The sequence below is a fragment of the Rhipicephalus sanguineus genome, chromosome 4, assembly GCF_013339695.2.
Source record: "Rhipicephalus sanguineus isolate Rsan-2018 chromosome 4, BIME_Rsan_1.4, whole genome shotgun sequence".
Taxonomy (NCBI): domain Eukaryota; kingdom Metazoa; phylum Arthropoda; class Arachnida; order Ixodida; family Ixodidae; genus Rhipicephalus; species Rhipicephalus sanguineus.
Window position 1 is genome coordinate 139,911,148 of NC_051179.1, and position 27,988 is coordinate 139,939,135.

At 45.9% G+C, this 27,988-nt stretch overlaps 1 protein-coding gene across 2 annotated transcripts; it reads left to right on the top strand.

Moving 5' to 3' along the window:
• The first annotated feature begins 5,813 nt into the window (after window positions 1-5,813).
• On the top strand, window positions 5,814-27,033 carry LOC119390749 (sulfotransferase 1B1). 2 transcript variants are annotated; one of them, XM_049414915.1, is made up of 2 exons: window positions 5,814-5,885; window positions 25,940-27,031. In XM_049414915.1, the coding sequence occupies exons 1-2, from the start codon at window positions 5,879-5,881 to the stop codon at window positions 26,890-26,892; spliced, it is 960 nt and encodes a 319-aa protein (XP_049270872.1). In that variant the 5' UTR covers window positions 5,814-5,878; the 3' UTR covers window positions 26,893-27,031. The 2 variants fall into 2 exon arrangements, with proteins under 2 accessions (XP_049270872.1, XP_049270873.1); XM_049414916.1 differs by having other exon boundaries at window positions 5,848-5,925; window positions 25,980-27,033.
• The last annotated feature ends 955 nt before the right edge of the window (window positions 27,034-27,988 follow it).

Here is a 27,988-nt window from a genome sequence, read left to right on the forward strand (position 1 = left end):
TCGTAAGTGAATTACAATTTCTCTGAGTAGGCTCAGTCTTTTGCATCTAAGGAGAGACCATGATATTACAAGGAACACGTCATCGGGTGTAGTCTCTGATGTGCGAGACCGCTGTTCTGATGAAACAAATTTCAGCACCGAAAACGCCTGTCCATGCTGGCCTGTGTGGCTGGCACCCCAAGGTGCTCTTCCGTTAATATATGTAGCTCCGGCTGCCAATCTTTTCGTTTTCCGCAAAATTTCAACGCATCTTGACTTTGTAATCCTTGCCGGAGATACGCGTTCATACTGGCCCAGATATAAGAATTAATGTTCACGTTGCATGACCTCAGTTGCTCCGGATTTCGACATTTTCCCTTGAAGTATAATTCGTACGGCGTAGCGCACCACGACAGGGACAGAGAAGAGGGACGCGCACACTCAGCGCTACTGGCAACTAATGGTTTTATTTGCGATCACACATGCCTTATATACAATAACAGTGAATCGATAAAACCGAGAGAAAAACATGTAACGATACAGCACAAAGCCTGCACGTGTCATCACTAATCATAACAATCTGTACCCGCCAACATTCAAAGCGAATATTCCATATACATCTTTTCTTTAGCTGACAGAGCCAAAGAAGGCACACTCACACATTTTTCTTTCCTTTTGTCGATTTCATAGGCATCAATTATTTCTCGCGTGGTTCTGCCGCGGGCCCTACCGAGAATACGGGTATCTGGAAACATTGGGGCGCAACCACACCTCTGACAGTGAATTCCTAAATGACCAGATACAGCCTTTTCCACATTGTACTGGTGCTCCCTAAGTCTTTGGTTCACACACCTTCCAGTCTGGCCTATGTATACGCGTTCACATGTCAGAGGGATACAATACACAACTCCTCGACTGCAATTGACAAATTTTTCCCGGTGCTTGATCGCACAATCCCGCTTCCTGCTACTCTCAGCATTTACCTTTCTGCGCATCCCTTGTAACCGTTCGGGAGCAGAAAAAACCACGTCCGCACCGGCCTTCTTCGCTATCCTTCGCAAATTATGTGAAATGACATGCATGTAGGGCACTACAGCAACCTTGGCTACCTTAGTAGCGGCTGCCTGCTCTCCGGCGTTTGCCCTTCCCTTCCTGCTCACATCTTCGGCAACGGCGGTCAGCAGGCGCGTGGGATAACCATAATCCGTTAAACGTTTAGCCTGGGCCCACAAGCTTGCATCAAGCTTGTGGTGACACGACTTCATCATTGCATTTTGAAAACAGGAATTTATCGCAGCTCGCTTTACCAATATTGAGTGAGAGGATGTGAACGGAAGGACCTGTTTATTTCCTCGCGGTTCATAGCTCCAGCACACCTCTGCCGGCGAAAAATACAGCCCGAGGTCTAAAAATCTTATGAAGTTGTCCTTAGCTATTTCATGCGTCAGCACTAGGGGAGATGACTCGGTCGTAAACATGGTTAGTTTCTGAAACTACTGCGTCAAAATTGTTACGTTCATTATTAGCAACTATCAGATAGTCGTCTACGCACCTAAAAACAGCAACAACATCCGTGTGCTTCACACGCTCTTCAAGAATCTGGTTTCGTTTTGCTAAAAACAGGTCGCTCAAGTATGGGGCGATGCAGGAACCTATGCATATTCCATTCTTTTGTTTCACAGTGTTCCCATTCCACGTCGCATAGGTCGAGTTAAGATAAAAGCAAAGGAGCTCCACAAACTGTTCACTTGATACACCAGCAGCATTTTGGAATTGAACAGCATCTACTCAGTCGATACCTTCGGACACACACGCCATCAAGTCGGCCTGAGGAAGGGTGTAATAAAGATCTTTCACATCAATTGAAAATGCTAAAAGATTCGCTTTTTCGTTGGCTTTGACAAAGTCTAGCACCTGATCAGAATTTTTCACCAAAAAAGAATCGTTAAGAGAGATCAACTTCAAGTACTTCTGTAGAAACAAGGCAGTGCAATCTTGCCAGGTTTCATTCTACGAAATGATCACTCAGAAAGGGCAGTCAATTTTATGCGTTTTGGCCATGAAAAATATATCTAGGTAGGGCCCGTGGCAGAACCACGCCAGAAATAATTGAAGCCTACGAAATCGACAAAAGGTAAGAAAATGTGTGAATGTGCCTTCTTTGGCTCTGTCAGCTAAAGAAGAGATGTATCTGTAATCTTCGCTTTGAACGTTGGCAGGTGCAGATTGTTATGATTAGTGATGACACGTGCAGGCTTTGTTCTGTGTCTTTACATGTTTTTCTCTCGGTTTTATCGATTCACTGTTATTGTATATAAGGCATGTGTGATCGCAAATACAACCATTAGTTGCAAGTTGTGCTGTGTGTGTGCGTCCCTCTTCTCTGTCCCTGTCGTGGTGCGCTACGCCGTACGAATTATGAATCCTAACGAACTAGCCCGGCAACGTGCCTTAGCAAATTTCATCCCTTGAACCAAAAACCGATGAAAAATATTTCGGTTCCACTCCGGAACTAAATGATAGATAACGTTTCTGTTACGTTTCCGTTACGGTCCTAATGTTTTGTTTGTTTTTTTCGTTTTTGGTTTTTGGTTTTTGCTCGCTTCCGACACACTGCTTCTAACAGCCGTGATAGCTTAGCGACTGCAGTGTCGCACTGCTATGCTGGGGTCAGACACATACATAGAGTCCCCTCGATTTTTCTATCACGGGAAATGCCGAATTAGCGCTCAGAACCAACGACGTCGACACCGTAATTTCTGCGAAACGAGCTCTTTAACGCTTTCGCGCTAAAAAAAATTAAGGCAGCTTCGCACAAGTGTTGCCAAACCTGAAGGAAGTGTGGAACTCGGCGACCTACCTTGTTTCTCTTTATTTTAGCAGTGGAGCTGTTAGAGCTTTTCGTTGTGCCGGGTAGTGCGAACAGAAATGAACAGGCACGCGCTCGATTCGTCCTGTTCATCTTCTACTCCGCTCTCACAACACGTGCGCCCATTTATCCGGCCATGAAATGCAATAACTATGATGGGCGAGTATGCCACGTCACCAAACATCACGTTACGTCACGTGACAACTAGCCACGTGACTAAAATCTCGTAACATCGCGTAACAACTAGTCATATTGCTAAATTCACGTGAGATCACGTAACAACTACTCACGTTACTAAAATCACGTAACAACTGGTCGCATGACATCGCCGTGGCACGTGCATGTGTGGGGAACTGACCGAGACCTGAGAAGAATAGACAAGTCTAAACACACTTATTACAACTAGCAAAAACTTGGAAAAAGCTAGGTGGAACGCTAGTTCCGCCGCTGGTTCCAGCCTTGCGCCACCAAGGCAAGAGCAGTACTTTGGTTTGGGCTAGTTGATGCATGATCGGATATGCTTTGGAAGGGCAGCGAAAAGACACAAGGACGAAGAAACACAGTAGACGCTACAGGCGCTGACTAAAAACTGGTTTTTATTGCCATCACATGCACATATATATGTGCCAAAAACACGCAGCAGTGAAGAAAGCAACTTGAACTGGTATAGCGCATTGCGGGGAAGAAGAAACGGCCGAGCAGACCGACACAAGAGGACAGAGCGCTAACTTCCAACTGAGCTTTATTGTGATAAATAAAGCTCAGTTGGAAGTTAGCGCTCTGTCCTCTTGTGTCGGTCCGCTCGGCCGTTTCTTCTTCCCCGTAATGCGCTATACCAGTTCAAGTACGACGAACCAACTCGCCCAATCTTCAACACTTGTGAAGAAAGCAAAAAGAGAGTGTTGGTTTAACCAGTGAAAGAAATGATAAAAACAACATTTAAAAGATCTCACACATGTGCGGTGTGTAGACAAATAAGCTAGGAAAATAATAAACCACACAGGATAAAATCAGTTTGGCAAGCAAAAAGATTATGTCTACGTGTTGGATGAAAATGGAAATCAACGAAAACCCCTCAGATACACAATCTCAGCGCTAGGCAAAGTGATGGACGGCCTGCTAACACATTTGTGAGCTGCTTCATGAATTATAACAATATGTGGGTTTTTACGTCCCAAAACCATTGTATGGTTATAAGATGCTTTAGTGAAGTGCTCCGGAAATTTTGACCATCTTGTGTTCTTTGACGTGCACTGACATCGCACAGCACATGGGCCTCTAGCATTTTTCGTCCATCGAAATGCGAAAGCCGCAGCCGGGATCGAACCCGTGACATTCGGGTCAGCAGCCGAGCACTGTAACCGCCGCACCACCGCGGCGGACTTCGTCAATGAAGCAGGTGCAAGCTGTGCATTTTTTTTTCGTGCTTCCTCTCTTTCTTTCGCTGTTCTCTTTCATTTTGGTTTTTCTATCTCTTCTTTGTCTCTGTTCATTTCTGCTTCTCTCTCTCTCTTTCTTGCTCTCTCCGTCTTTCTCTTTCTTCCCTTTCTCTCTCTCTATTCCTCGCTTCCTCTTTCTTTCTATATCTTTCCCTCTCTCTATTTCTTTGATTCTCCCTCTTGCTCTTTCTTTATCTTTGTCTTGCTCTCTCTTTCTTCTATCTCTTTTTTTGCGTCTCCGCTTTCTATCTCTTTATATCTCTGTCTATTTCATTCATTGTCTTCCTATATTTTTCTGTGTTTCACCCTTTCATTCTCTTATTTCTCCCTTTCATTCTATCCCTCGCTCTCTCTCTCTCTCCGTACTCAACCACTCACCCATCAGAGTTATTGCATCCCAATCTCGACAAATCAGACAGCGTCTTTTGGGAGCGAAGCGCAAGATGTAGGCATTCTAGGATAGCTTGAAGCCGCCAATTTTACGCGCACAAACGTTCCTTTCGTTCCGGCACGACTGGGGTGTCCAGCGCCAAGCGAAGCTAGGCTAGCGATTGAGAGGGCGACGCGAACGGGGCCCGACTACGCTATCGCGTTCTGCTCTTGAAGTCGAAGCTCAAGCGTCCTCCCATTTTTTTATGTCCCGCGCGAGACGAAGCACCACATCTTCCTAATAAATGTAACGAGTGTTTGTCTCCGTATGTAGGTATGTACGGGACGCGCATTTAGATTGGAATGAAATAGAACTGTCGGGAACAATTACTGGGGATTGGCTGATGAGCCAAATTGGTCAAAATTATTGGGAGGTCCCTCATTATGGCACGCCTCATAATCATATAATCATATCGTGGTACCGGCACATAGAACGCCAGAATTTCCGTACGATACGTACGCATAGTCGAGAGCAGCACGGCAAAACCACATATCGTTGCAGCGTACCGCTTTATTGTGAAGAGCTACATGCCACCCGGCGATCAGGATACAAACTTCGGTCTGTTATTTATATGGCAGAATTTCCCCTACAAAGACCGTTACAGTACACTCTGAGCTCTGAAAAGACGTGGACCTTCCAGTATTTCAAGAGATTGAAGAATCACAAAGTGGCCCGTTATTTCAGTTCATCACGAGTGTCGCCAGAGAGATAAAAAAAAATCGGCTTTCCCCGTGTCCCGCACTAACTTTATTACAACCTATAGTTCGCAAAAGTGTAGCATCGGATATGCGGAACCTATACAGGGCATGTTCAGTTCGCCCAAAGCACGCCAACGTCCAATACCCGCTCTCTTCTAGGGATAGATGCGAGGGCGACAGCACGCGAGTAATTGCAGCTATAAACATAACCTCCAAATACCGATAAAGTATTCTTTAATGCATCAATGTAACCAGCGAAGTGAAAATAGCAAAAGATGTTCGACATGCAAACAGTTAGCCGCCGGCCGGTATTTATTTGTAATCACATCGCAACTTCTGCTTTTCTTATTCACGGTATGCTCCACTATAGACCGTAGTAGAGCAGAGCGTAAATACCAGTCGCCAGTATTAAAACCGCCTGCTTATTTTCCAGGATACAGCCTACGCTCGCGATATAATAACCATGCCAGGTCGGAGGCCCTATCGGCAAGTCATCGATGGTGTGCCCAGGTGTTCGGAGGTCATCCCAGAAATTTTTCGGAAAGGCCTCTATTTTCGCGCTGCCAAGGGCGACGTTGTGCAGAGCTCTTATCCCGGGGGAAAGCCCATAAGCTCCTATGATGAGTTCACCAGCAACCTCCGGGCTATTGAGTACGTGGACACCGAAGGATGGGTGTTGCCTATGCCCTTCAGACTCCTCACGACGCACCTGCCGTTGAGTCGAGACGCGATGAACGAGCAGGCCAAGGATATCTACATAGCCCGAAATCCGTGGGACGTCTACGTCTCGCAGTTCCGCATGACCAAAGATCTCAGCAGCTCGAAGTTCCAAGATGGCACGTTCGAAGAGTTCTTCGAACCATTCGTCGAGGGTGACTTGGGCTACGGGAGCTACTTTGACCACGTGGCGTCAGTGTACGCCCTAAAGGACGACCAGAGCGTGTTCTTCGTGACCTACGAGGAGCTCAAGAAGGACACTAGAGCCACAATCTTGAGACTGGCTAGCTATCTGGGCGAGAGCTACGGGGAAGTCCTCCGGAATGACTCACAAATGCTCGAGAACATTGTCGAATTGTCCAAACCCGAACACATGAGGAATGTCATCGTGGTTGATTTGTACGCGAATAAGTCGCAGGAATGGAACGAGCTCCTTGTGAAGAAGAAGATTACAAGCAAAGAAGGTTACTGTGCAGACAAGTCAAAGTATGCACTGGTCAAAGAAGCGAAAGTGGGAGCATGGAAAAAATATTTTACGCCCGACCTACTCGGCCGTTTCGAAAGGAAAATACAGGAAGAAGGGGATAAGGCATCATTTATGGAGCTGTGGGAAGACATTCGGAAGGAAGCGGTTAGGTTATCCCGCGAGCCTACATAGCACCTGCTCTTCTACTCAGCACCTTAGCTGTAAGCTGATAGTAGGCGTGTACTGTATATTGGAAAATGAACCGGAGCCGAACGTTTTTGAAATTTATTTGAAATAAATGAAAATTTTCATCATGTAAAGGTCTCCAGCAATGTGAACAAAAATACTCTGAAAACTGGGGTCTCCTCTGCTCCTCAGGAAAGGCTTCTGTTAGTTGCGGCCTATTGCCGAGGCTCGCGTTTGGGCGTGGCGAAATGGAACACTACACCCGAGGCATCCTAAGGTGCTCAGGTGCAAACATTCGACACTCTGTTTTCCCCTACGAAAAACAACCTTGGCGGAATAGCTAAACTTGGCAAAGATGCATTACGCGGCCTAGGTTCCTAGTTATAGTTTGTACTGAGCAGCGCACTACCACTGACATACGCAAATTTCCGACTGAATATGGCAATGTTCTTCTTAGGCCTAGAGCGCGGCGTTGTTTAATACAGAGCTAACTTCTCAATTACACGCGTGAGCTTCGATTCGGGTTACGGAAACGTTGGTAAGGCCTGTAGTGGGCATAGGCTCATGGTTTGCACAAGCATATGCAGCTTAATATTTCCACGTATCTGAGAGGTGTCGTCGTTGTTTATAATAGCAGACCAGTTGGCTCTTACAAAGTGCTTTGGTCGGGAATGGTCTTCGAGCTGGAAAGCGCGTGCACTTCTTTTCTTTACATGCCCCTGCTCTTGCACCCCGCCGGCTACTACACGAGGGCTTTAAAATACTATAGGTGGCATTACCCTGTCATCCCCGAAAAAGATCCATCGCCTTGATACGCCATAATAGGTGTAAGAAAATAAACAAAAAATCGGTAGATCCCATGCGTTGTGCATCATTCCGTGAGTAATTGTCTATGCTGCATTGTTTGTCTTGGAGACAAGCGTTAGGAGCTGGATAGATGTGTTTTTGTAAGTGTATCAGTTGTGTGCACATCATGGGCTCGCCAGGAAAGTCGATTACGCTGGCATTTAAAAGGTAACTTGTGGTCTCACGTTAGAGCACAGACGTCTGTATTATTGAAACGAAGTGTACTTTACGTTGCGATGATTTCAATATCACACGTAACTTTCATTAGCGCATTCCTCCGGGTCGAGCAACGCTTGAATGTAGCTTACCGAATCATAGGAATACAAATGTAATGTTTATTAGACTGCTATAAGAGCCGAGCCAACGCTGGACTATAATTTATGTTACGTCGGTATGGTGGCTAGAGGGGGAGGTGGCGCGAGCGCGGCGCGAAAGGCGATCCGCCGTTCCATGACACGTAGCGGCGGCGCTGCGGCTCGTAGTAAGATGCCTCTCCGCCGCGGCCCTCTATCTACTGCGTACACGGCGCTCAATTCGGAATGAGCACGTCGATACATCTAAGCTTTCAAAACCGCTCTGATGCTGTACAAGTATCCGATACTTGCGTTATGGTCCCTGTATTCTTATAATAATTTATTTCACTGCACTCCCGTTCGGCTAAGTGTGTTTTTTTTTGTTTTTTTTTTGACCGGTAGCCCGTTGTCCTACTGCGCGCTGCGCAACTGAAGTTCATAGCACCCGCACTCGCTAAAACTATAGCTGGGCTAGCTGGGCTAAGGTGTAAGACTATTGCCGAGATACTGCAAGTGTTTGATTGCCGCTGCTCGTGTCAACACGACACCGCTTTTATTCGCTACACGCGGACTTCAGAGATGCAAATTTATTTTGCACACAAGAATAATTTACAATAACATATTCAAATCTGCGCAACACACAGAAAGCCAAAAAGAAGCAAGAAAACGCATTCCACATACACAAAAAAAACATTTTAAAGACAACATATTGCGAAATCTAACACAAACAGAACATAGAATAAAATAAAATATCACCCACAGTTCTACTGAAAAATCACAGAAATGTTGCCTTAAACAGTGCCATAGTAACGGAATGCAAATACAGATAGTGTGACGTATCTTGCAAAAAAAAAATGAAGAAAAAGCATCTGCTATACTCATGAGATTTCTTTGTACACTGGAATGATGTATGAGGAGCAGATGACGTCAAGACTAGAACCAGTTGTTTTACAAGATGAGACATTACAATCCACAAACACAACCAATAACAGCATTGTTATTCTGCTATGGCACAGATGCAAAAATTTTCTGCTGAAAAAAAAATTCAAAACAGAAGCGCTCAATTTGATTACAATACACGTCTCAATTTCAGCAATTTCATTCGCTTCTGCCTTTCACTTTGTGAAGAATTCTGGCTTTTCACTTGGAAATGAAGCCTAGTCAACACGTAAAACTTGATTATCTTGTTGGTGAGAATTGTGCTGTGCTTTGCACATCCAACAAGAGTCAGCTTTGCGAGCTGAAGGAATGACACTAACTCAATAAGGCTATCACTGTTCACCTGCTTTAAACTAAAGCAGCGTGTAAATGTGTTTTCAAGTGTGTTCACAAGTGCATTCAGCTGCTCTGATGGGTATAAAAGGCCTCCCCTGTCTACTGCTTTAGTGAGGGATGCTGTTGCTGGAGATGACACATCCTTTTCTTTAGGCAGCTGCCGGCAGCAATCCGTGCACTTGGTGCTGGCAATACTTCGTCTTGCCACATAGCCAGCCATGTAATATATCAGCCTCGAGTCGCTGGCTTGCACAACCATCGAAATGTGGCCAAGGAGGTCACAACCATTCAGCACGTCATGTGCCTCAGAAAGATTGCCTATGTCAAGAAACTCATCGATTTTTTGCTGAGGAGTATTGTTGACATCATCAGTTCCTACCAAGTTTCTCAAAAATCCTGAAGACACATTTTTCATGTGTAGGCGACTTAACGAGGTTTTGGAAACTTAGTGTGCTTACTGGGATTAAAAAACTGGCTGGGTGGTCATTACACCCTGACATTTGTCGCACAATTCCAAAAAGCCTTTCAATTGAGTCTTGGCACAACCGGCTTGTCATAAGGTAATGGTAGTTAAGCTTGGTAACTACATAATCCAACAAATGCAGAGTGCTTGAAAGAGTGACCCGGAGGCCTTCAGCTGTGCTCTGGCTTAGAAAGCCTTCGGTGTAGCTGCTTCTTCCCACTCGTCCAAGTATTCGAAACGATCGCACAATATACTGCTCATCAAAATGAAGCTCGCAGATTCTTGAGCTTGCGTCGAGGACTTGATCTGAACGTGGCACGGCACGCTGCCATGCTTTTTAGCGTTCAGGCTCTTTCGGCACGGAAAACAACGACACACGTTGACCAGATCTCCTCGACGAGACGTACCCGGACGAACAGCCGGGTTCGAAGCAGTGTGTCTGCGTCGTTTTCTTCTTCTTGACGCCTGAGTCCATAATGTTGGCGGTAACGCACGATAACTTGCACGAACAATGCACGCCGTGTTTTGTAAAACGGCGCGGAGGAGAACGAGCGAAGCACACACGACGGAACGCGGCACAGCACGAAAGAAAGCACGTGAGCGCTGCGCAGCGAGCATCGAACTGCCTGCAGCAGCGCCGCTGTGTGTCCGCGGCCGCTTCATGAAGCAAGGCAGCGCTCTCTCTCTGCCGCCGCAATGCCGCTCGCGCCACCTCCCCCTCTAGCCGCCATAACGTCGGCATAACACCTGTATCGTACGATTCAATATGTAATATTTGTTGTGTTGTTATATAATTAGATAACCAACACTGCAACGACATTTGGCGTTGGACCAATATTACGCCAGGTCTTGCAACAGCTCAAAGCAGTTCCAAGACCTGGTGTAGCTCTGTGGTAGAATACCTGACTGCCACGCAGAACGCTGGGTTCAATTCGTGCTGGGACCCTGATTTTTATTCTTTGCTTTCATCGGATCAACGCTGTCGATGTCGGTTTTTTATTACAGTGTCTGTTCTGGTGACTGTTACGGTAGGTGGTAATCACCTGTTACGGTGACTGGTACTTTAACATACACTGTTAAATTACGAGTGTCTGTTCTCGCCGTTCATGGGTAGATATAAACTGTCACTCACTTGTGGCGCATACCGGCGCACTGCGACGGTGGTATACGGGTATGTGCCGCACTTGTTTGGAAGAAAGTTTGACTCATATTCGTCAAACGCATATTCGTATATACCTGGTCTTGTCCTAGTCTTGTGCCACGACATACGCCGTGTCACAAGACCAGGACAAGACAAGGTATATACAAGTTATATACTATATATACAGCTTCACTGTTATACACAGTGAAGTTGTACCGCGTGTTTCAAGAAATGTGTCTAAAATCGTCAAAAAACATAAAAGTGCGATATTTCCTCGCTGCTTTCAGAATTGCTTTTTCTGTAGCGGCAGGCATCTTAAGATGGTGAAAGACATCACTTGGGACAGCAGTCAAGAAAGTTAAATTCAATAACATTTTAATTATTTGAGTCAGGCGGTTATCTCAAATAGGTGAGTTGAAGTTCTCATCGCCATCCGGGCTGCTCTAGAGTTCGCAGTTGAACCGCGACAGGCGTGGTTAGTCTTCTCCGACTCCAAAGCAGCGCTCCAGTGCATTACGTCACCATATCATCATGTACCAAATGAACAGTTAGTCGGTGACATAAGACTGCTTCATCACCGCGCCATTGAGAAGCAGCACAGCATCACCTATGAGTGGATACCGGGCCATTGCGGTATCTACGGAAATGACCGCGCTGATGAAGCCGCCCAATATGCCCATGATGCTCTCCATTGTTCAGCTATACCGCTGTCAAGAACGGACGCCGCAACAAGGCTTCGTTCACTTACACGTGAACTGACACTGGCACAGTAGAACTCGACGGAATTTACCAACGCCCGTCTTCCCAACTTGGACCCAACTCTACAGCTTCGTCTTCCGTCGGGAATAACTAGAGCTGAGGAGACGCTCCTGTGCTGCCTGTGGCTTGGGGTGACCTTCACGAAGGCCTACTCATTTCGAATTGGAGTGGCCAGCAGCCAGGCATGTGATAACTGTAGTTGCGAGGAGACAATCGCCCATCTTCTCTGTGAGTGTCCTCGCTTCAGTGCACCAAGAGAAGAACTGTCCAAAGTGCTTCATAGACTTGAAAATCGTCCATTGTCGGAGGAAAAGGTCTTAGGACACTGGCCGAAGCCATCCTTGGCACGGAAAGCTTTGAAAGCGTTGTTGCGCTTTTTGCGCACAACTAGTCTCAGAGACCTTCAAACGCTGTCGTTTATCGTAGTATTGTTTTTTTTTGTTTTTTTGTAACATCTCTTTCGTATCATCTTTCACTCCCCCTTCCCCTTTCCCCTAGAGTTACTGTATATGCTACCTAAAGGTAGCATATACAGTAACTCTACTTTCCCCAGCACAAGGTAGCCAGCCGGTCTGAGAACTGGCTAACCTCCCTGTCCTTCCGTTTTTCTTCTCCTCCTCCTGAAGTTCTCCATGCGATGAACCCATTCCAGCTTTAAGGTATAGAAAAAACGGCATCTAGCAATTATTATGGCTTAATGAAACTCAACCACATTCAACGACTTTCGACGTTTAATTTTGTTGAATTTCATTTTCTGCAAATAATACAAGGGCCGCTTTTTCGAAATCTCAACACTGCAACGGGTTCTTAGCATGAAGAACTTCAAATCTCCCATTTGACATGCCCGCCTAACTCCACTAACTAAAAATTTAATTAATTTAGCTCTTTATTTACGGTCCCACATGATGTCTTTAATCATCTTAAAAATGCTTGCCGCTACAGGAAAGACAAATATGAAGGCAGCGAGCAAATATCGTATTTTCCTGATTTTTGAGCCTTTGGACTCATTTCTTGAAATACCCAGTATACTGCTTCACCCTAAAACGCAAACAGGATGTTCTAACTGTAAGCGTTCACAAAGAACGGCAGAACGCAAGCACCACCTTGCCCAGCCCTCTGACATAATGGGCCCGGGGGGTGCTATAAACCATCCATACCATAGAATCCAGTCATTTACAAGGTTGAGTACCACGAAAGCTGTAATATCTGCAGTGCGAAAAATGGCGATGATTTTTCGTCTGAGCAGTGGTCGCAAGACGCGGTACTTTATTTGAAGAGCAAAACACGTTATGCGGCAACTTCCATGAAAGCAAATCTACGGTGAATGAGGTATGTGTAACGTTGAAAACAGGGCTGCTCAATTGGTTACTGACGTTATGAAACATGGTTGAGCGCTATGGGGCACACGCAGTGCATGTGCATCGGCGGCGCAAACACAGCGCTTAGCCGGCAACATGATGATGTCGAACGCTTGCCGCCCCTATAGTTCAAATGAGAGCAACGCGGCGCCATCTGCCGTGCAAACATACAACGTTTCCGTATCGCGAAGGCACACGCTTTCTTTTTATCGCAAAGGCACACGCTTTCTTTTTTTCTGCTTTGCTCTAGCAAGTAATCTGCAATCGCAAGTGGCTCTCATAATGATCTTCGTCGCCTTCGTGTGCGGTATCGTCAGTCGTGAGTAGCAGCTCTTTTTTCAAACGGCAGCTTCGTGTGATACACTGACCCGAAATTTATTAATTTAACTGGCGCGTACGACTGTGTGAAAACAATGCGGTTTAAGATACAGACACGAGTGTCGCGCGCGTCCAGTGCTGTCTTGTCCACCGAACATTATTTCGATCGCCGCTGACGAACCTTATTATGCGGGATCTGTGGCCACTCCAGTGAACGTCGCAGAATAAGCCTTGATCGTCGTCAACACAAAGCATGTCGCGAACTGCGGCCCTCAAAGTTGCTTGGAGATTAACTCAATTACTGCTGCTCGAGTAGTAAGGTTGTAAAATGCAAGTGCCGCGTCGCAGCCGCGATACGCCCCCTTGTTTATCCTGCGTCGCCAGTCGTTAGAGTGCCTCGATGCGCGCCCCCGCTTAGAGTGGTGTCGGCTTTTGAAAGGGCAGGTGCCGCCTCCTCGGCATTGGCGGCAGCGTGGCCGCCATTTTGACTCTTCCGCCCAGTCACTTGTGCGTGGCGCGCGTGCTGTTGTTGGGTCAGCGCAAGTTTCCCATCCAATTTTATGCGCTCGCTACCGTCACCGTGACCGGGTGTTGCGGGCCGCAGCGCACCAATCATTCAATGAACGCTGGAAATTGGATCATTTTCTCAAGAGACCCGAAATTAAGGCATCTTTGGACAGTAAAATCAAACGTGACTAGTGGCATCCAACGAACACATAATCCATTTGTAGCCTAAGTTTCCAGCTGGTATAGGCTTCCAAAGCAACAAAACGGCAATTTGAGCCAGTTGGTTGGGATTCATTTTTTCACTCGGCTACAGCGCAACACACACGAGGACAATAGAAGGAAACAACGCACAGCACACGACAACAACACACAGCGCTGTGTTGTTCGTTTTTCTTCTATTGCCCTCGTGTGTGTTGCTTTCTAACCGAGTGAAAAAAATGAATTCCAAAGCGACGTCGAGCGGCGCCACTGCTCTTGTCGCAAAAATATCCACGGCGCGTCTCCTTTCGCCACAACACCGCCGCTTCGGCGCACGCGCAGAGCTCTCGGAATGCATCTGTAGTGCGTCACAATGTAACTATTGCTGACTATCAGTGCTCAGGCGGAATGAGGAGCGCATGCGCGCACGTGTCCTAGCCGCCGCCGATGCCAAATCCAGCGACAAACCGCCTTCGCCGGCAGCGTCTATTCTGCACTAACGCATAGCCCCGCCTTGTGAGCGTCGCGCCCGAAGTTGAGCTTGCGTTCCCCATTTCGAATGTACGTGCATACATGCAAACAAAACTTGTTCCGGCGTCAACCTTGCGTAAGAGATGGACACGCTGATGTCAGCTGGTATGGTTAAAATGTTTTGGTTCACGTGTGCCTAAATCCTGCATCTCACTTCGTAAACATTCCTTACTGCACTTGCTTGGTCCTGTATCTGCCTTTGACTTTTGCTTTCACTTTTTTTTTGTAATGTGAAACGTATCATAGAATATATTATGCGTGTTTGTCTGCAGATGATATCCGTCTTTTTTTCTAATAATAATCATAAGTGGAAATTTACGTCCCAAAACCTGTAGGCTTGTAAAGGCTTGTAGCCTTTATGCGGCGCCCACGACTGCTATATTTGGCTGAGCAGTTCATAGCCATGTCAGCTTTCCGCAGGATGTGTTTTTTCAAGAAGCCCAAGGTGTGCTTCATGAGCCCTTAATGTAAGCCATGAAGGCTCATACAGGAGTGCGCATACAAACAGTACTCGCCAAGCGTCTGTAGAAAGAAGACGCATGAAAACAAGAACATGAGGCAGCATTGTGTACAGTAATCAAGCTACGTCAGTAAAACTATACAAGAAGCAAAGTTGTACAATGAGTATCTCATGGGAAACCAGTTAATACAATAAGAACTCACAGGGTCCCTTATGCATTCACTTAAGACGACTCGAAGGCGAAAGTCTTCTTCTTCTTCTCGGTTTTTTGCGCACATAGCGTGGTTTTCCATTGCCTCCAAGACCGGAGGCAACTCACCTGGTTTTTCACTGCCTCAGTGATCTGCCCACTTTTGACTAAGCTACGATGTCATGTGATACCGGCATCATGTGACGTCACACCAAAATTTGTGAAGTCGTGATGACGTCATATGGTGACGTCATCACGTGACGATGATTTTTTGCGTCCCTCGTCCCCAACGCCGCGGTACGCTGACGCCGTAGACGCGGGACGCCGACGGCCAAATTTCACGTTTGATGACGCATTTAAACGGACACTAAAGAGAAACAATGAATCGGTTTAGATTGATAAATTGTACTTTGAGAACTATAATGTCGTTAATGTCACCATCATAGGTGTATTAATACAGGAGAAAATTAAGTTCAAAGTTTCATTTCTAAATTTCGCGCCAAAATCTCCACGCATGACGTCACTGATTTCAAAGTATATTTATCGCATTTTGGCACCATTGGCTCAACAAAATTTTCTCAAACTTGATATCGTAACTCTATGGCCCTCTCAGAGGACAGTACTTGATTTTTACCGTTAATGAACTTTAGTAGCCGCCGTTAAAATATGTGACGTCACGGCGAGTAGTGCGGAAACTTCAAGGTGGCGTCGCCACCCACATTTTCTTTTTGCGCGATTTCTCGCTTACTAAGCGTCTTCTCGAAGCAAGCATGGTGTTCTTGGTGTTGTGAAAGAGTAGTTTACTAATACGAGAAAAATCGTTTTGCTCTTTAGTGTTCCTTTAAGGCGAAAGCCTTAAAGAAACGGCCGCGCCGTAGGCTTAGTGGTTATGGTGCTTGGCTGCTGATCCGAAAGTCACGGGTTCGATCCCGGCCGCCGTGGTCGCATTTCGGTGGAGGCGAAATGCTAGAGGCCCCTGTACTGTGCGATGTCAGTGCAGGGTAAAGAGCACCAGATCGTCAAAATTCATGGAGCCCCCCACTACGGCGTGCCCCATAATCATATCGTTGTTCTGGCACGTAAAACCCCAGATATTATATTAATAAGAGAGACAAATGACGCCATGGATCTGCTGCACAAAATGTAATAGAGTATTGGAAACGCTCAATAACATGTTCATGCGATTGGGCATGCAAAAAAGAGAAAAGCTACAGATAAAGAAACTGCAGATAAAAAAAGGGGAAAAACGCACAGATAGTGCGCGTATGCAAAGCTTTATCGCATACTACACGACAACGTATTCATCGTTTTGATAAGGACTCAAGGTGGAACTCGAGTGCCGATACAATAGCGGCCACAGATTGTGAGCAAGAAATGTCAGCAATAATAATGACAAAGAAGCTTTCATTTGGTTTTAGCACAAATTTGTACCATACTGACCCTCGGCCCTTTAGTCTGTGTACAACATGTATGATGGCATTTAGAATGAACGAGTAACTTATTTGTAAACTTAGCAAAGTAAGCCACCTTAATCGCCCCTAGGTAGCTTCGCCACACTAAAATGTGCGTGTTGATATATACTTCTGCTGCTGCAGCTGACATGTATATAAATACTTTGAACGATTATTTGTGTATTTGGAATGCAGAGTTTACGAGAAAATTAGCTAAGGCTTTCGACATAACTCTGTCGTTTCCAGCGTAAGAAAGAGGATTCGTTTTCAACATAACGGAGTCTACGTCTACCTCTAGCGCATAACGCATGCACAGGCCGTCAGCTTACATGAATTACATGCTCCCTTAATAAACATTTGGGCAACAACAGCACGAAAAGTTGCCCAAGCTTCACGAAAGACAAGAAAAAGGAAAAGCTCACTAGAATGCACTTATTTCCGGACATGGAGAAATTAAAAAAAACTAGTAGGGATTGTCACCTGACATTTCTGAAGCCCAGCCAAAAAAAAAATGAAACACGGGCATGCTGGGAAATGAGCCCGTCCACGTTATAGGCAAGCGGTGAGTTTTGGAGTACGAGAGGGGAGCGGCTTCCGAGAAGCTTGGCTTGTGGACGCTAGGCGCGCGCGCTTGTCAAATTTTGGTTTTGTTCATGAGCCCGCCAAGAAAGGAAATTAAACAGGAGCATCATGGGAAATTAGCCACGAACGCGAGGAGCAAGCAGCTTCAGAGGAGCTTGGCTTGTGAACGCTAGGCCTGCTCACTCCTATATTTTTTTTTTCTTCCCTCCATGTTTCTGGACGTGTCCGTGCACCGCAAGTGGGTTGTGTAGCGCGTTTCGCATGCTGCCGAGCTACGGCGGGAAGCGCAATAGCGGCCATCCTAGCAGACGATGCGGCTGTCCTCAACCTCAGCGGAGCAAGCGGGTATCAAGGCACCCTACCAGTCGTGTAAACTCAGCGGCATCTCGTGGAGGGGAACGAAAGCGGCACTTGTTGGCCATGGCCTCTGAGATTGCGCGCCGGCGCAAGCTGGGGGCGCGCAGTCTCGGAGGCCACGTGTCGGCCATGACGGATGCGTGGCGACGTGCATGTGGCGCGAGTTCAAGTTTGCACTGAATTCAATCTTGATTGTTTCTTATAGCCGAGGGGACATGTTAGCGTACTCCGCCCCCCCCCCCCTCTAACACACGGCACTCTCTCTCTCACACACACACACGTTTTGTGAATGGCGAGCGACGTGGCAGTGTCATGACCCACCGTATTTAGCCCATTCCAGCCAGCACTGGTCAGCCCTGGCTAATGTCAATCAATCAGTTTTATTACTGCGTATTAGGTTGATTACAATACATCAAATACACAGACGAAAATCGCAAGGTACTAGACTGCAACGGGACCCTCGGTGCAGGTTACATATAAATGGTACAAGGATTAGCAGCTGTTTAACAGTAAAACATAAATAAAGCAACATACATACCTGAATAAAAACAAAAGCACATAAAACCAAGAAAAAGTAATCTGATAAATATATAGAGTACATAAAAACACAAATCTAGTCACTAAAAAGAAAATGCGGAATAAAAATTTAAGAAATACTCTTTTAGTGAATTCTTGCATTCTCGCATTTCATTGATGTCAGTGACAGTGTACCATTTCTTGGCGTTCACCTCGATGCTAACCTCATATTCGCTAAAACACAATCATAGTATCGTCGGCATATAAAACGCAGTGAGCCACGTGGGTTTGTATTCATACATTCTTTCATACAAATCATTCCCTTTAATACAAATGGTACACTGTCACTGACAATAATGAAATGCGAGTCAATTGTGATCCCTTGTCAAGATGTCAACTTGCGTCGAGTTGAATTAAAAACGAGAAATTTAGATTTATTTGTATTAATAGATAAATAAGTTCACGTCACCACTCAGACACGCTACAAAGTACCGCATTTATTCTACTAGATAATCTAAATTTCTGGTTTTTAAATCAACTCAGCCAAAGTTAACCTAGACATGCTGCCAATGAAGCACACAATACAGTTAGCGAATTTGAGGTTAGCATCGATGTGAACGCCACGAAATGATACAATGTCACTGACAATAATGAAATGCGAGTCAATTGTGACCCCTGGTGAAGAGGTTAACTTGAGTTGCGTTCATTTTAAAACAAGAAATTTAGATTTATTTGGATTATTAGGTAAACAAATTCGTGTCACCACACAGACTGTCATAACTGATATGAGAACGTATAAAAGCAAAGAGAAAGAATTTCCTTATGAGGAAAACATTGCGACCTTTAAGCAATGTGCGAATTGCGAACGCTGCCATTTTTCTAATGCCAGGAATACGGTTAGCGAATTTAGGTTAGCACCGAGGTGAACGCCAACAAATGATACACTGTCACTGATATTAACGAAATGCGACTCAGTTGTGATACTTGGTGAAGAGGTTAACCTGCGTCGAGTTTGTTTAACAAAACCAGATATTTAGATTTATTTGGATTAATAGCTAAATAATTTCATGTCACCATTTAGATACGCTACAAAGTACAGTATTTAATTTATAGTGGCAGTGTTAATAATCTATCAGCAAAATGAAAGCGTAGCATCGAAGGACTTTGTGTGTAGGTTGTCGACAGTTGTATGTAGGTTGTTGACAGTTGAGATGTTGTGGCAACGAAGAAGGTCAGCGGTGCTACTGTCGCGAGAACTGTTAAAGATAATGTGAAAAGCTCAATTTTGTACATGATGTCGGCATGAAAGATGTTGTTGCAACGAAGGAGGTCAGCGGTGATACTGTTGCGAGTACTGTTAATACTAATGGGAAAAGCTCGACTTTGTATGTAGATAATCCCAATAAATCTAAATTTCTGGTTTTTAAATCAACTCAACGCAAGTTAACGTCTTCACCAGGGATCACAATTGAGGCGCATTTCATTATGTCGGTGACAGTGTATCATTTCTTGCCGTTCACCTGCATGCTTAACTCAAATTCGCTAACCGTGACAGTATTATTTATTATTGACAGTGTTAGTACACCTACCAGCTAAGGAAATCGTGGTATCGTCGGCATATAAAGCGCACTTGTTGTTCAGGAAAGCTAGATTTTAGTGATGTGGGTAAATTAGTCGATAATGAGAGAACACAGAAGTTTGAAGATGATTTACCGTAATTACTATGAACCCTAGGAAGCAAGAACGTGTTGTTATCCCCAAACCTTGTAGTGTTAGTACTAATAAAGGCTCAGGATCAATGAAGTTACTATGAAGTTGATTTTTTATTTGTTACTACAGAAACATACTTGGATTAAAGCGAAATATGTTGTTGACAGTTCAGATGTTGTTGCAACAAAGAAGGTCAGCGGTGCTACTGTCGCGAAAACTGTAAAAAATGATGCGAAAAGCTAGATTTCGTAGATGTTGTAGGAATGAAAGATGACACTGATAAGTATTCCCCCATGATACCATGCCAAACTGATATGAGAATGGGTGAAATCAAAGTAAAAAGAAGGAAGTGCCTTATGAGAAAAATATGAGTGAGCTCTAAGCAATTCGCGAATTGCGAATGCTGCTCTTCTTCTAATGTGAGCAATACCGTTAGCGAATTTGAGGTTAGCATCGAGGTGAACGCCAAGAAATGATACACTGTCACTGACATTAATGAAATACGAGTCTGTCGTGATCCCTGCTGAAGAGGTTAACTTGCGTTGAGTTTACTTAAGAACCAGAAATTTAGTTTTAATTAACAGGTAAATAATGTCGTGTCCCCATTACACACGCTACGAAGTACAGCATTTAGAGGGGCCCTACAACAGTTTTTGATCAGGGTCAAAAAGCGCTGCCAATCGGTAGTCGAGGCTCCCGAGAACACGGGAGCCAAATATTATAGCGAAGCGAGCGGCCTGGAATTTACAATAAATTCTCAAAGTGAGCTGAAAATCGCTCCCTCTTCTCTCGACAAATGATGTATTAGTCCACAATATTTGACGCGATTGTCGGCAGTTCCACCATTGGCTGATGTTATAATCACGATAACACCCTCATTATTACCTTCGTTGTTAATTTTGAGTTCAATAAGTAGATATGTATGTTTATATTGTGTTATGCCGTTAAAACACCGAACATTAATATTAGCACTTCCGGTCTCACCGACAGCTCGTCTGCTCGTAGTGCGTGGTTGCGTTTTCTTCACCATGCGCAGTGGCGAAATCGTGAATATTTCTGGGCTTTTGACCATCGCCGATTGCCGTTAAGAGTGGCATCCGTTCGAGTGTTGCCTCTTCAGCTGGAAACTGCATCGTCGGCACGTTCTCACGACCGACCGAGGCAGGGGTGCAGCATTTCTCCGATAACAATGCTAGGCGCCGGCTAGTTTAGGATACCTGTGTTCTCTGTATGGCGAGAGTCCCGTTCGCTGTCTGTTCAGTATGTCATCGAGCCGTACCTCGGCGTATCCACCCCGTAGTCTCATGTCCCCGAGAAACCGCGACACAGCAACCAAGCAGACTCGCATTTTCACGGTAGCTGCAGACATCCGGGGGATGGGTCCGCGCCGGCCCGATGCCCCACAATCCTTTCTTCTAGTGTTTAGTTCTTTGTTGTCAGCCTGCACTCGCTGTGCGCCCGTATTCGAAGAGCAAACAGCATCGAAGTGGCCACCCACCCGTTTAAATGCTGTCAATCCAGTACCGCCACTGGAAGAAGGGTGCAGGCAGCTCTGCCGTGTTGAATACGATTCAAGCGCGAGCAGTGCGACGAGGTGGTGTATCGGAGTGTGGGTCGAAACCCATCTCAGCTGTCATTCGTTCCAAACGCGCACACAGGTTTCCGTCCATGGTTGGCAGAGCCATGAAAACACTACGGCAGTTCGAGGTGCACACCCAACATTACCAAACCGACTCGCAGTTTTCAAGCACGCGCGATACACGGTGCGATGGGCTCCGCTCGACGAGGGAACCACGCAAGCCGACCGGAAGTGGCGCCACAGACCACGTGGTTGCGCCCAGACGCCAGAGAGAAAAAAATGAAGAAAAAAATTGGCCGCGTATCTGCGTGCTTCGCTGCAAATGTCGTCTAAAGACGATAGAAGAGGCGCTGCGTGAGATATGGATGCCATCTGGCAATACGTCGGGAAACATGAGTGCTGTGTTGCGGGCTGGTAGTCCCGGCGCAGCGGCAGGCGAAGACCGGCGGTGACCAACGCGACCGGTGGGGACGCCGGCCAGCCCAAACAGGCTGTTTGGCGCGATGCGCCGAAGGAGAAGAAACGTCCGCACTCAACGAGTACTCTCCACAAACTCTCTTACTTACACGTCGCCTGGGTAAAACAGGAATGCCAGAGCGGCGCCCCCTGTCATTCGTACAATGCAATACTGAACCGAACCCGAAACACAACATGAGCTTGTGCAGAGGGCACGGAGGAAGACAAGTTTCAGCGCACCTTTAAGAAACTAGGGTTGTAACATTGTAGGGCGAGTAGGGCCAGAAGGACCGTCACGACGAAAACCTGCCTCCTCAGTCGTATTCGCCTGGAACGTTGGTGTGGCTTCGCGTTCCCTCCTCCGCTCCTGGCCTTTCCACAAAGCTACTGCCTAAGTACGAAGGCCCCTACCGCGTCCTACGTCAAGCATCCCCAATTAACTATATGACTGAGCCTGTTCAATCATCTACGGACCGCCGTCGTCGCGGCCACGAGACTGTTCACGTCGATCGACTGAAGCCGCATTACGACCCACCAGTTGTACCTGTTCCTTAGGTCGCCAGGATGGCTCCTCTTCCGCGGGGGAGTGATTTGTAACATGGTATGGCGCAGACAAGAACGCCTGCGAAAGAAGAAGACGAAGACGGTTGTTGTTGGCGCTCGCGCTTGCTCGGCTTGGACCGCTGATCGCTTCAGCGTTACTGTCTCAACGTTAAACGCATACCATCAAGGTCTTTAAAATTGCGTATCTATGTATTTTCTATTAAACGAACACACCACCTAATACTTACCTAGTGATGTTACACCTCAGATATGCGTAATATTTACTTTTTGATCGGCAACGTTCACTAGTATGAACAGCCATACCAGTTCAAGATGGGTGGGCGGTAAGCAAGTGGTTCGACTTTGGCCGGGTGGCTGAATCGAGGGACGTGCCGACAAACAGAAAGACAGACAGACAGAAAGACAGACCAAAATTTAGGTGTTTAGGTTCCCCAAGAAAGACTATCGTCTTTAAAATATTCCGCCGGCGCTGACGTAACTCTCGGGCACCTCCTCGAACCTCCGCGGTCTTGCCCTCCACGCCCGGCGCAGCTTTCGCGCGTTGGCGGCGTTGAGCAGAGGGAGAAAGCTGCGGAACGTGATTTCTATAATTTGGTAACACCACTTAGACTTGACGGATTCGAAAAATATTTGCGGCCTAACACTCGTGAAGAGTCTTACGTCAATAATGAGACTATTCCAATATAACTGAGAACGGTGTTGCAGGGCCCCTTGAATTTAATAGTGGCAGTGTTAATACATCTATCAGCAAAGGAAATGATATTATCGTCGACATATAATACGCTGTGACCCATGTGTATAATGTCAGCAAGGTCACTAATTTAAAGTAGAAAATTAAGGGACCCAGCAATTAGTCTTGAGAACAGACAGCTAGACAATGAACTTTAATAAGATAGTCCTGAGGAGCACCGCAGCCGTTCAGGGCGGCACCGTCGCGGGCCGCTCCCACGTGAGGACGGGGAGGCCGAGCCTCACCACCGCGTCGTGGGCCCTCTGGAGGGCCCTTAACTGGTCTAGTAGATTCGAGCTCCTTAGCTTGAGGAACACTTTGATTAATTGTCTGCGTAGAGGAGAATGTGCCTGTTATGTATACTGTGTGCTTTCTCTTCACCAGGTAACTGTTCAAAAACTTGAGGGATGGACCTTAAATACCATATGCGTCGAGTTTGTTGGGCGAAACGAGATGATTAATGGTGTCACATGACTATGTGAAGTCAAAAAAAAAAAATACAGACCACACAACGCATGCCGAATCAACAGAGTATTTCAAGTAGTCACCTATTGCAAGAACAGCAAGGTTAGTGGAATTTCCATCGCGAAAGCCAAATTGGCAAGGCTTTAGTATATAAAATTTATTCAGCTATTTGTTTAGGTGAACTATAAATAATTCTTCGGTGACATTACTGAGGGAAAAAACAATACCGATGAAATCATAGTTGGAAACTGACAGCTTATCACACTTCTGCAAAACCGGAAGAGGTTAAGCTATTTTTGGAGAAGTAAGGAAAATGCCATCCTTGAACGCAGGGTTTATAATTACAAAAAGTAATTCAGAAATGACACCTACTAGAAGTTTTATGTGAAATTTTATCTATACCAGGGCTGGTCTCTTTAAAACTTTTGATTGCTGTAGACACATCATCAGGACCCACGGGAAACAAAAAGAAAAAATATGAATAGAATGATGTAGATTACAGCGTGGACTGCCATAATTTTGACTGAAAATTTTGAACAAGATGTTACTAAAAACGTCAGCAACACTTTCGGGGTTCTCATGTGCAATGCCGTTATATGTCGCTTTCTGTGACGACAAACTATGAGGTGCTAGATTTAAGAAATCATTGAAGAGTTGCCATTCTCTTTGAGAACTGTTTTTGTCGCTAGATATTGGTATTCATAATATTTTTTTCCTTGACATTTTTCACGAGACACGAAAGAACGTTGCAATATTTCTTACAGCGTGAAGGTAAAGCAGGGTTAAATGGTCATGTGAAGTCAAGAGAATAGTCATGTGAATATGGCCACAGCTGTTGCCACAGCAGGATCGAGTGGTGGCCACAGCTACCGCATATAGTGTTCGTCTAGAGCTATGGATTGAAATAAGTTCCAGAGAACAGGACTGCGCTGCACAATCATGCGAATATTGGTCATGTGAAGGAAAACGTCGTCTAGTGTTGCCTTAGTCACAACTAATCTCGGCTAGTGTTTGCTAGAGCTAACTAAATGACGGAATGTGCACTTTAATAAGGGCGAAATGGAGCATCTATCGCATACTTGGATTTTGTGGCAACCTAAATCATCCCCGGGTAGTTAATGTTATGATAGGCGTGCGCCGGGTTCCCCTTCAGGGGGGGGGGCGAAGGTTCGTCGCAGCGGCCCCCACCTCCCAATTATGTCACCGTGTGGCGCTGACATAGCGCCCCCCCCCCCCCCCGAGTCGCAGCGTCCACCTCTCCCTACTATGTCAATGTGTGGGGCTGATTTTGCTATACCCTCTTAGGTGAATAGGGGGGCGCCCCCCCCCCGTGTGCACGCCTCTGAAAGTTATTTCACAGTCCTCCACCGCGGAGTGCCTCATAATCGTAGCGCGGTAATAGCTCCAGTAATTTCGCACGATACGCGAGTACGAGGGGAGCAGCGCGCCGAACAGCAAGTATTCTTGCAGCGTGCCGCGTTATGAAGAACCATATCCCAGCCGGCTGTCTGGATATAAGCTTCGGTGTATGTTGCTCATATCGCAATATTTCTTATCCAACGACTGCTGAAGCGCACTAGGAGCTCTGGACTGACATGGACCTTCCTATATTTCAAGAGATTTAAGAATCGCAATCACGAATTGGCGCAGTGTTTCAATTTATCAGAAGTCTAATCTTAGAGTTCATATCATAGAGCTCATATCATCGAATCATAGAGCTCATATGACTCGGCGTTTCCTCGTGCTCTGCACTGACTGTATCACAATCGATAGTTCGCTAGTTCGCGTACGTGTGACACCGAACATATGAAACACATGTATGCCATGTTCAGCTCGCCGAAAGCACGTCAGTGTTCCGCCAGCCACTGCCCTTCACAGATAAACTGTAATTGTGACTGCATGCAAAGAACTGCCGCTCTGAACATTTCTCCAAATGTCGATAAATCTTGAACACGTCATTGTAACCAGGGAGGTGACATTGTGAAGGCGTTTTGAACAGGCATGTACAGGGTAGACCACATCAAACCTGACCACCTCATTAGTATTCAAGCTGGTAAAACTAGAACTTAACCGGGGAAATATTCGTTATATGACGATTAATCATGGTATCGATAAACAAAATAATAATTTTCCGAATTATGTAATAAACACCATCTTCTATCAGGTAATGAATACCAATGCGCCCATCGCCTTAGGAATGGAAGACCATGTACACTGACGTATGGGCCGAGTACGTAGCCAGGTATTGAACGGTAAACACAACGAAACTTTGACGTTTCTCATTCACGAGCTATTTCGCGTTAGAAAGCGGTATAGCGGAGCATGAATATCGGTAGCCAATATTAAAACAGCCTGCTTATTTTCCAGGATACATATCCTACGCTTGGGATATAATTGCCATGCCAGGTCGGAGGCCCTACCGCCAAGTCATCGATGGTGTGCCCAGGTGTCCTGTTGTAATCCCAGAAATCTTTCGGAAAGGCCTCTCTTTTCGCGCTGCCAAGGGCGACGTTGTGCAGAGCTCTTATCCGAAAAGCGGGACCCACTGGATTCAGTACATAACGCAGCTGATCCTGAACGGGGGGAAGCCCATAAGCTCCTATGATGAGTTCACCAGCAACCTCCGGGCTATTGAGTACGTGGACACCGAAGGCTGGGTGTCGTCTATGCCCTTCAGACTGTTCACGACGCACTTGCCGTTGAGTCGAGACGCGATGAACGAGGAGGCCAAGTACATCTACATCGCCCGAAACCCGTGGGACGTCTGCGTCTCGCAGTTCCGCATGACCAAAGATCTCAGCAGCTCGATGTTTGAAGATGGAACGCTCGAAGAGTTCTTCGAACCTTTCGTCGAGGGCGACTTGGGCTACGGGAGCTACTTCGACCACGTGGCGTCAGCGTACGCCCTCAAGGATGAACAGAACGTGTTCTTCGTGACCTACGAAGAGCTCAAGGAGGACACTAGAGGCACAATCTTGAGACTGGCTAGCTTTCTGGGTGACATCTACGGCGACGTCCTCCGGAATAGCTCACAAATGCTCGAGAATATTGTCGAATTGTCGAAACCAGAGCACATGAGAAAAGTCATCGTCATTAATTTCAACCAGAATGAGACGCAGGAATGGAATGAGCTCTTTGTTAACAAGAAGATTACCTGCAGGGAAGGCTACTGTGGAGACAACTCAAAGTACGCGCTGGTCAAAGAAGCCAAGGTGGGAGGATGGAAAGAATACTTCACACCCGACCTACTTGCCCGTTTCGAAAATAAAATACAGGAAGAATGGGATAAGGCATCTTTTATAGAGCTGTGGGAAGACATTCGAAGGGAAGCGGTCGTGTTATCCTGCGAATCCACATAGCACTTGTTCTGCTCCATACCTTATTTATAATCTGCTACTGTGCACTGCATATTGTAAAATAAACAAAAGCCAAATGTTTTTGAAAGAAAATCACTTAGCCATCAACCGAATTATTTCTATGTGTAGGTGTCTCCGGCAATGTAAACAAAAAGAACTCCGGAGACCATGGTCTCCTCTGGTCTCCCATAAAGATTTCCCCTGTTCGGTACAGCCCATTCCTGTGGCTCATATTTAGGTGCGGCAAAGTATAAGAGTACATATGCGGCATCCTTACGAGTAAAGGTTGGTCGCTTTGCTTTTCTGTGCACCGAACAGAGGTAGGCAAACTCACTCATAAGTCGACTCACTGAGATTCACATCGAGCCTTAAGTCTTAGTGAGTCCGGGTGAACAATAGCAATATTTCGGTGAGGTTGAGCCCGAGTGAGTTCGGGTGAGACACATTTTAGTGAGGGTGAGTCCGAGTGAGTCCGATTGAGCAACCTTTTGGTGATTCTGAGTCTCAGTGAGCCGTAAGCCCAAAATATATTTCTCGAGTGAGTCTGAGTGAGCTCCAAATTTTTTGCCGATCTATGATGATAACTACTCAACTTCAGATTTACTATCGGCCTTATGACGGCTCACGTTGGCAGTCGCTTCTGCTCACATATGCTTCAGCGCACTAGCGTTCATACGCCATCTCAAGATATATTGATCAGGGGCCTGCTTTGATCCCTCCGCTTTGCAAAATTTTTCATTTTTCAAAGAAGTTCTTGATTAAAATATCTCGTGTGGGTAACATCTTTTAATAAAAATACACTTACTAGAATTGCAATCATTGATAACTCCTATGTGAATGTGCGAGATCAAAACGCGTATTGTAGAGCACCGATTAAGTGGGATATTGACGTTGAAGTGCGTTGACATCCTGCTCGAAAAAGTTAGTTATACATTAACGGACTCGTGAGTCGACTCACTCAGACTTATTCACACTCGGATCGAGCCGTGAGCCTGAGTCTGAGTGAGTCCAAGTCTCAAACTCGGACTCATAGTCGGACTTGAGTCTGAGTTTTAGTCCGAGTGAGCCCGGTTGAGAAAAATGTTGTGAGTCTGAGTCC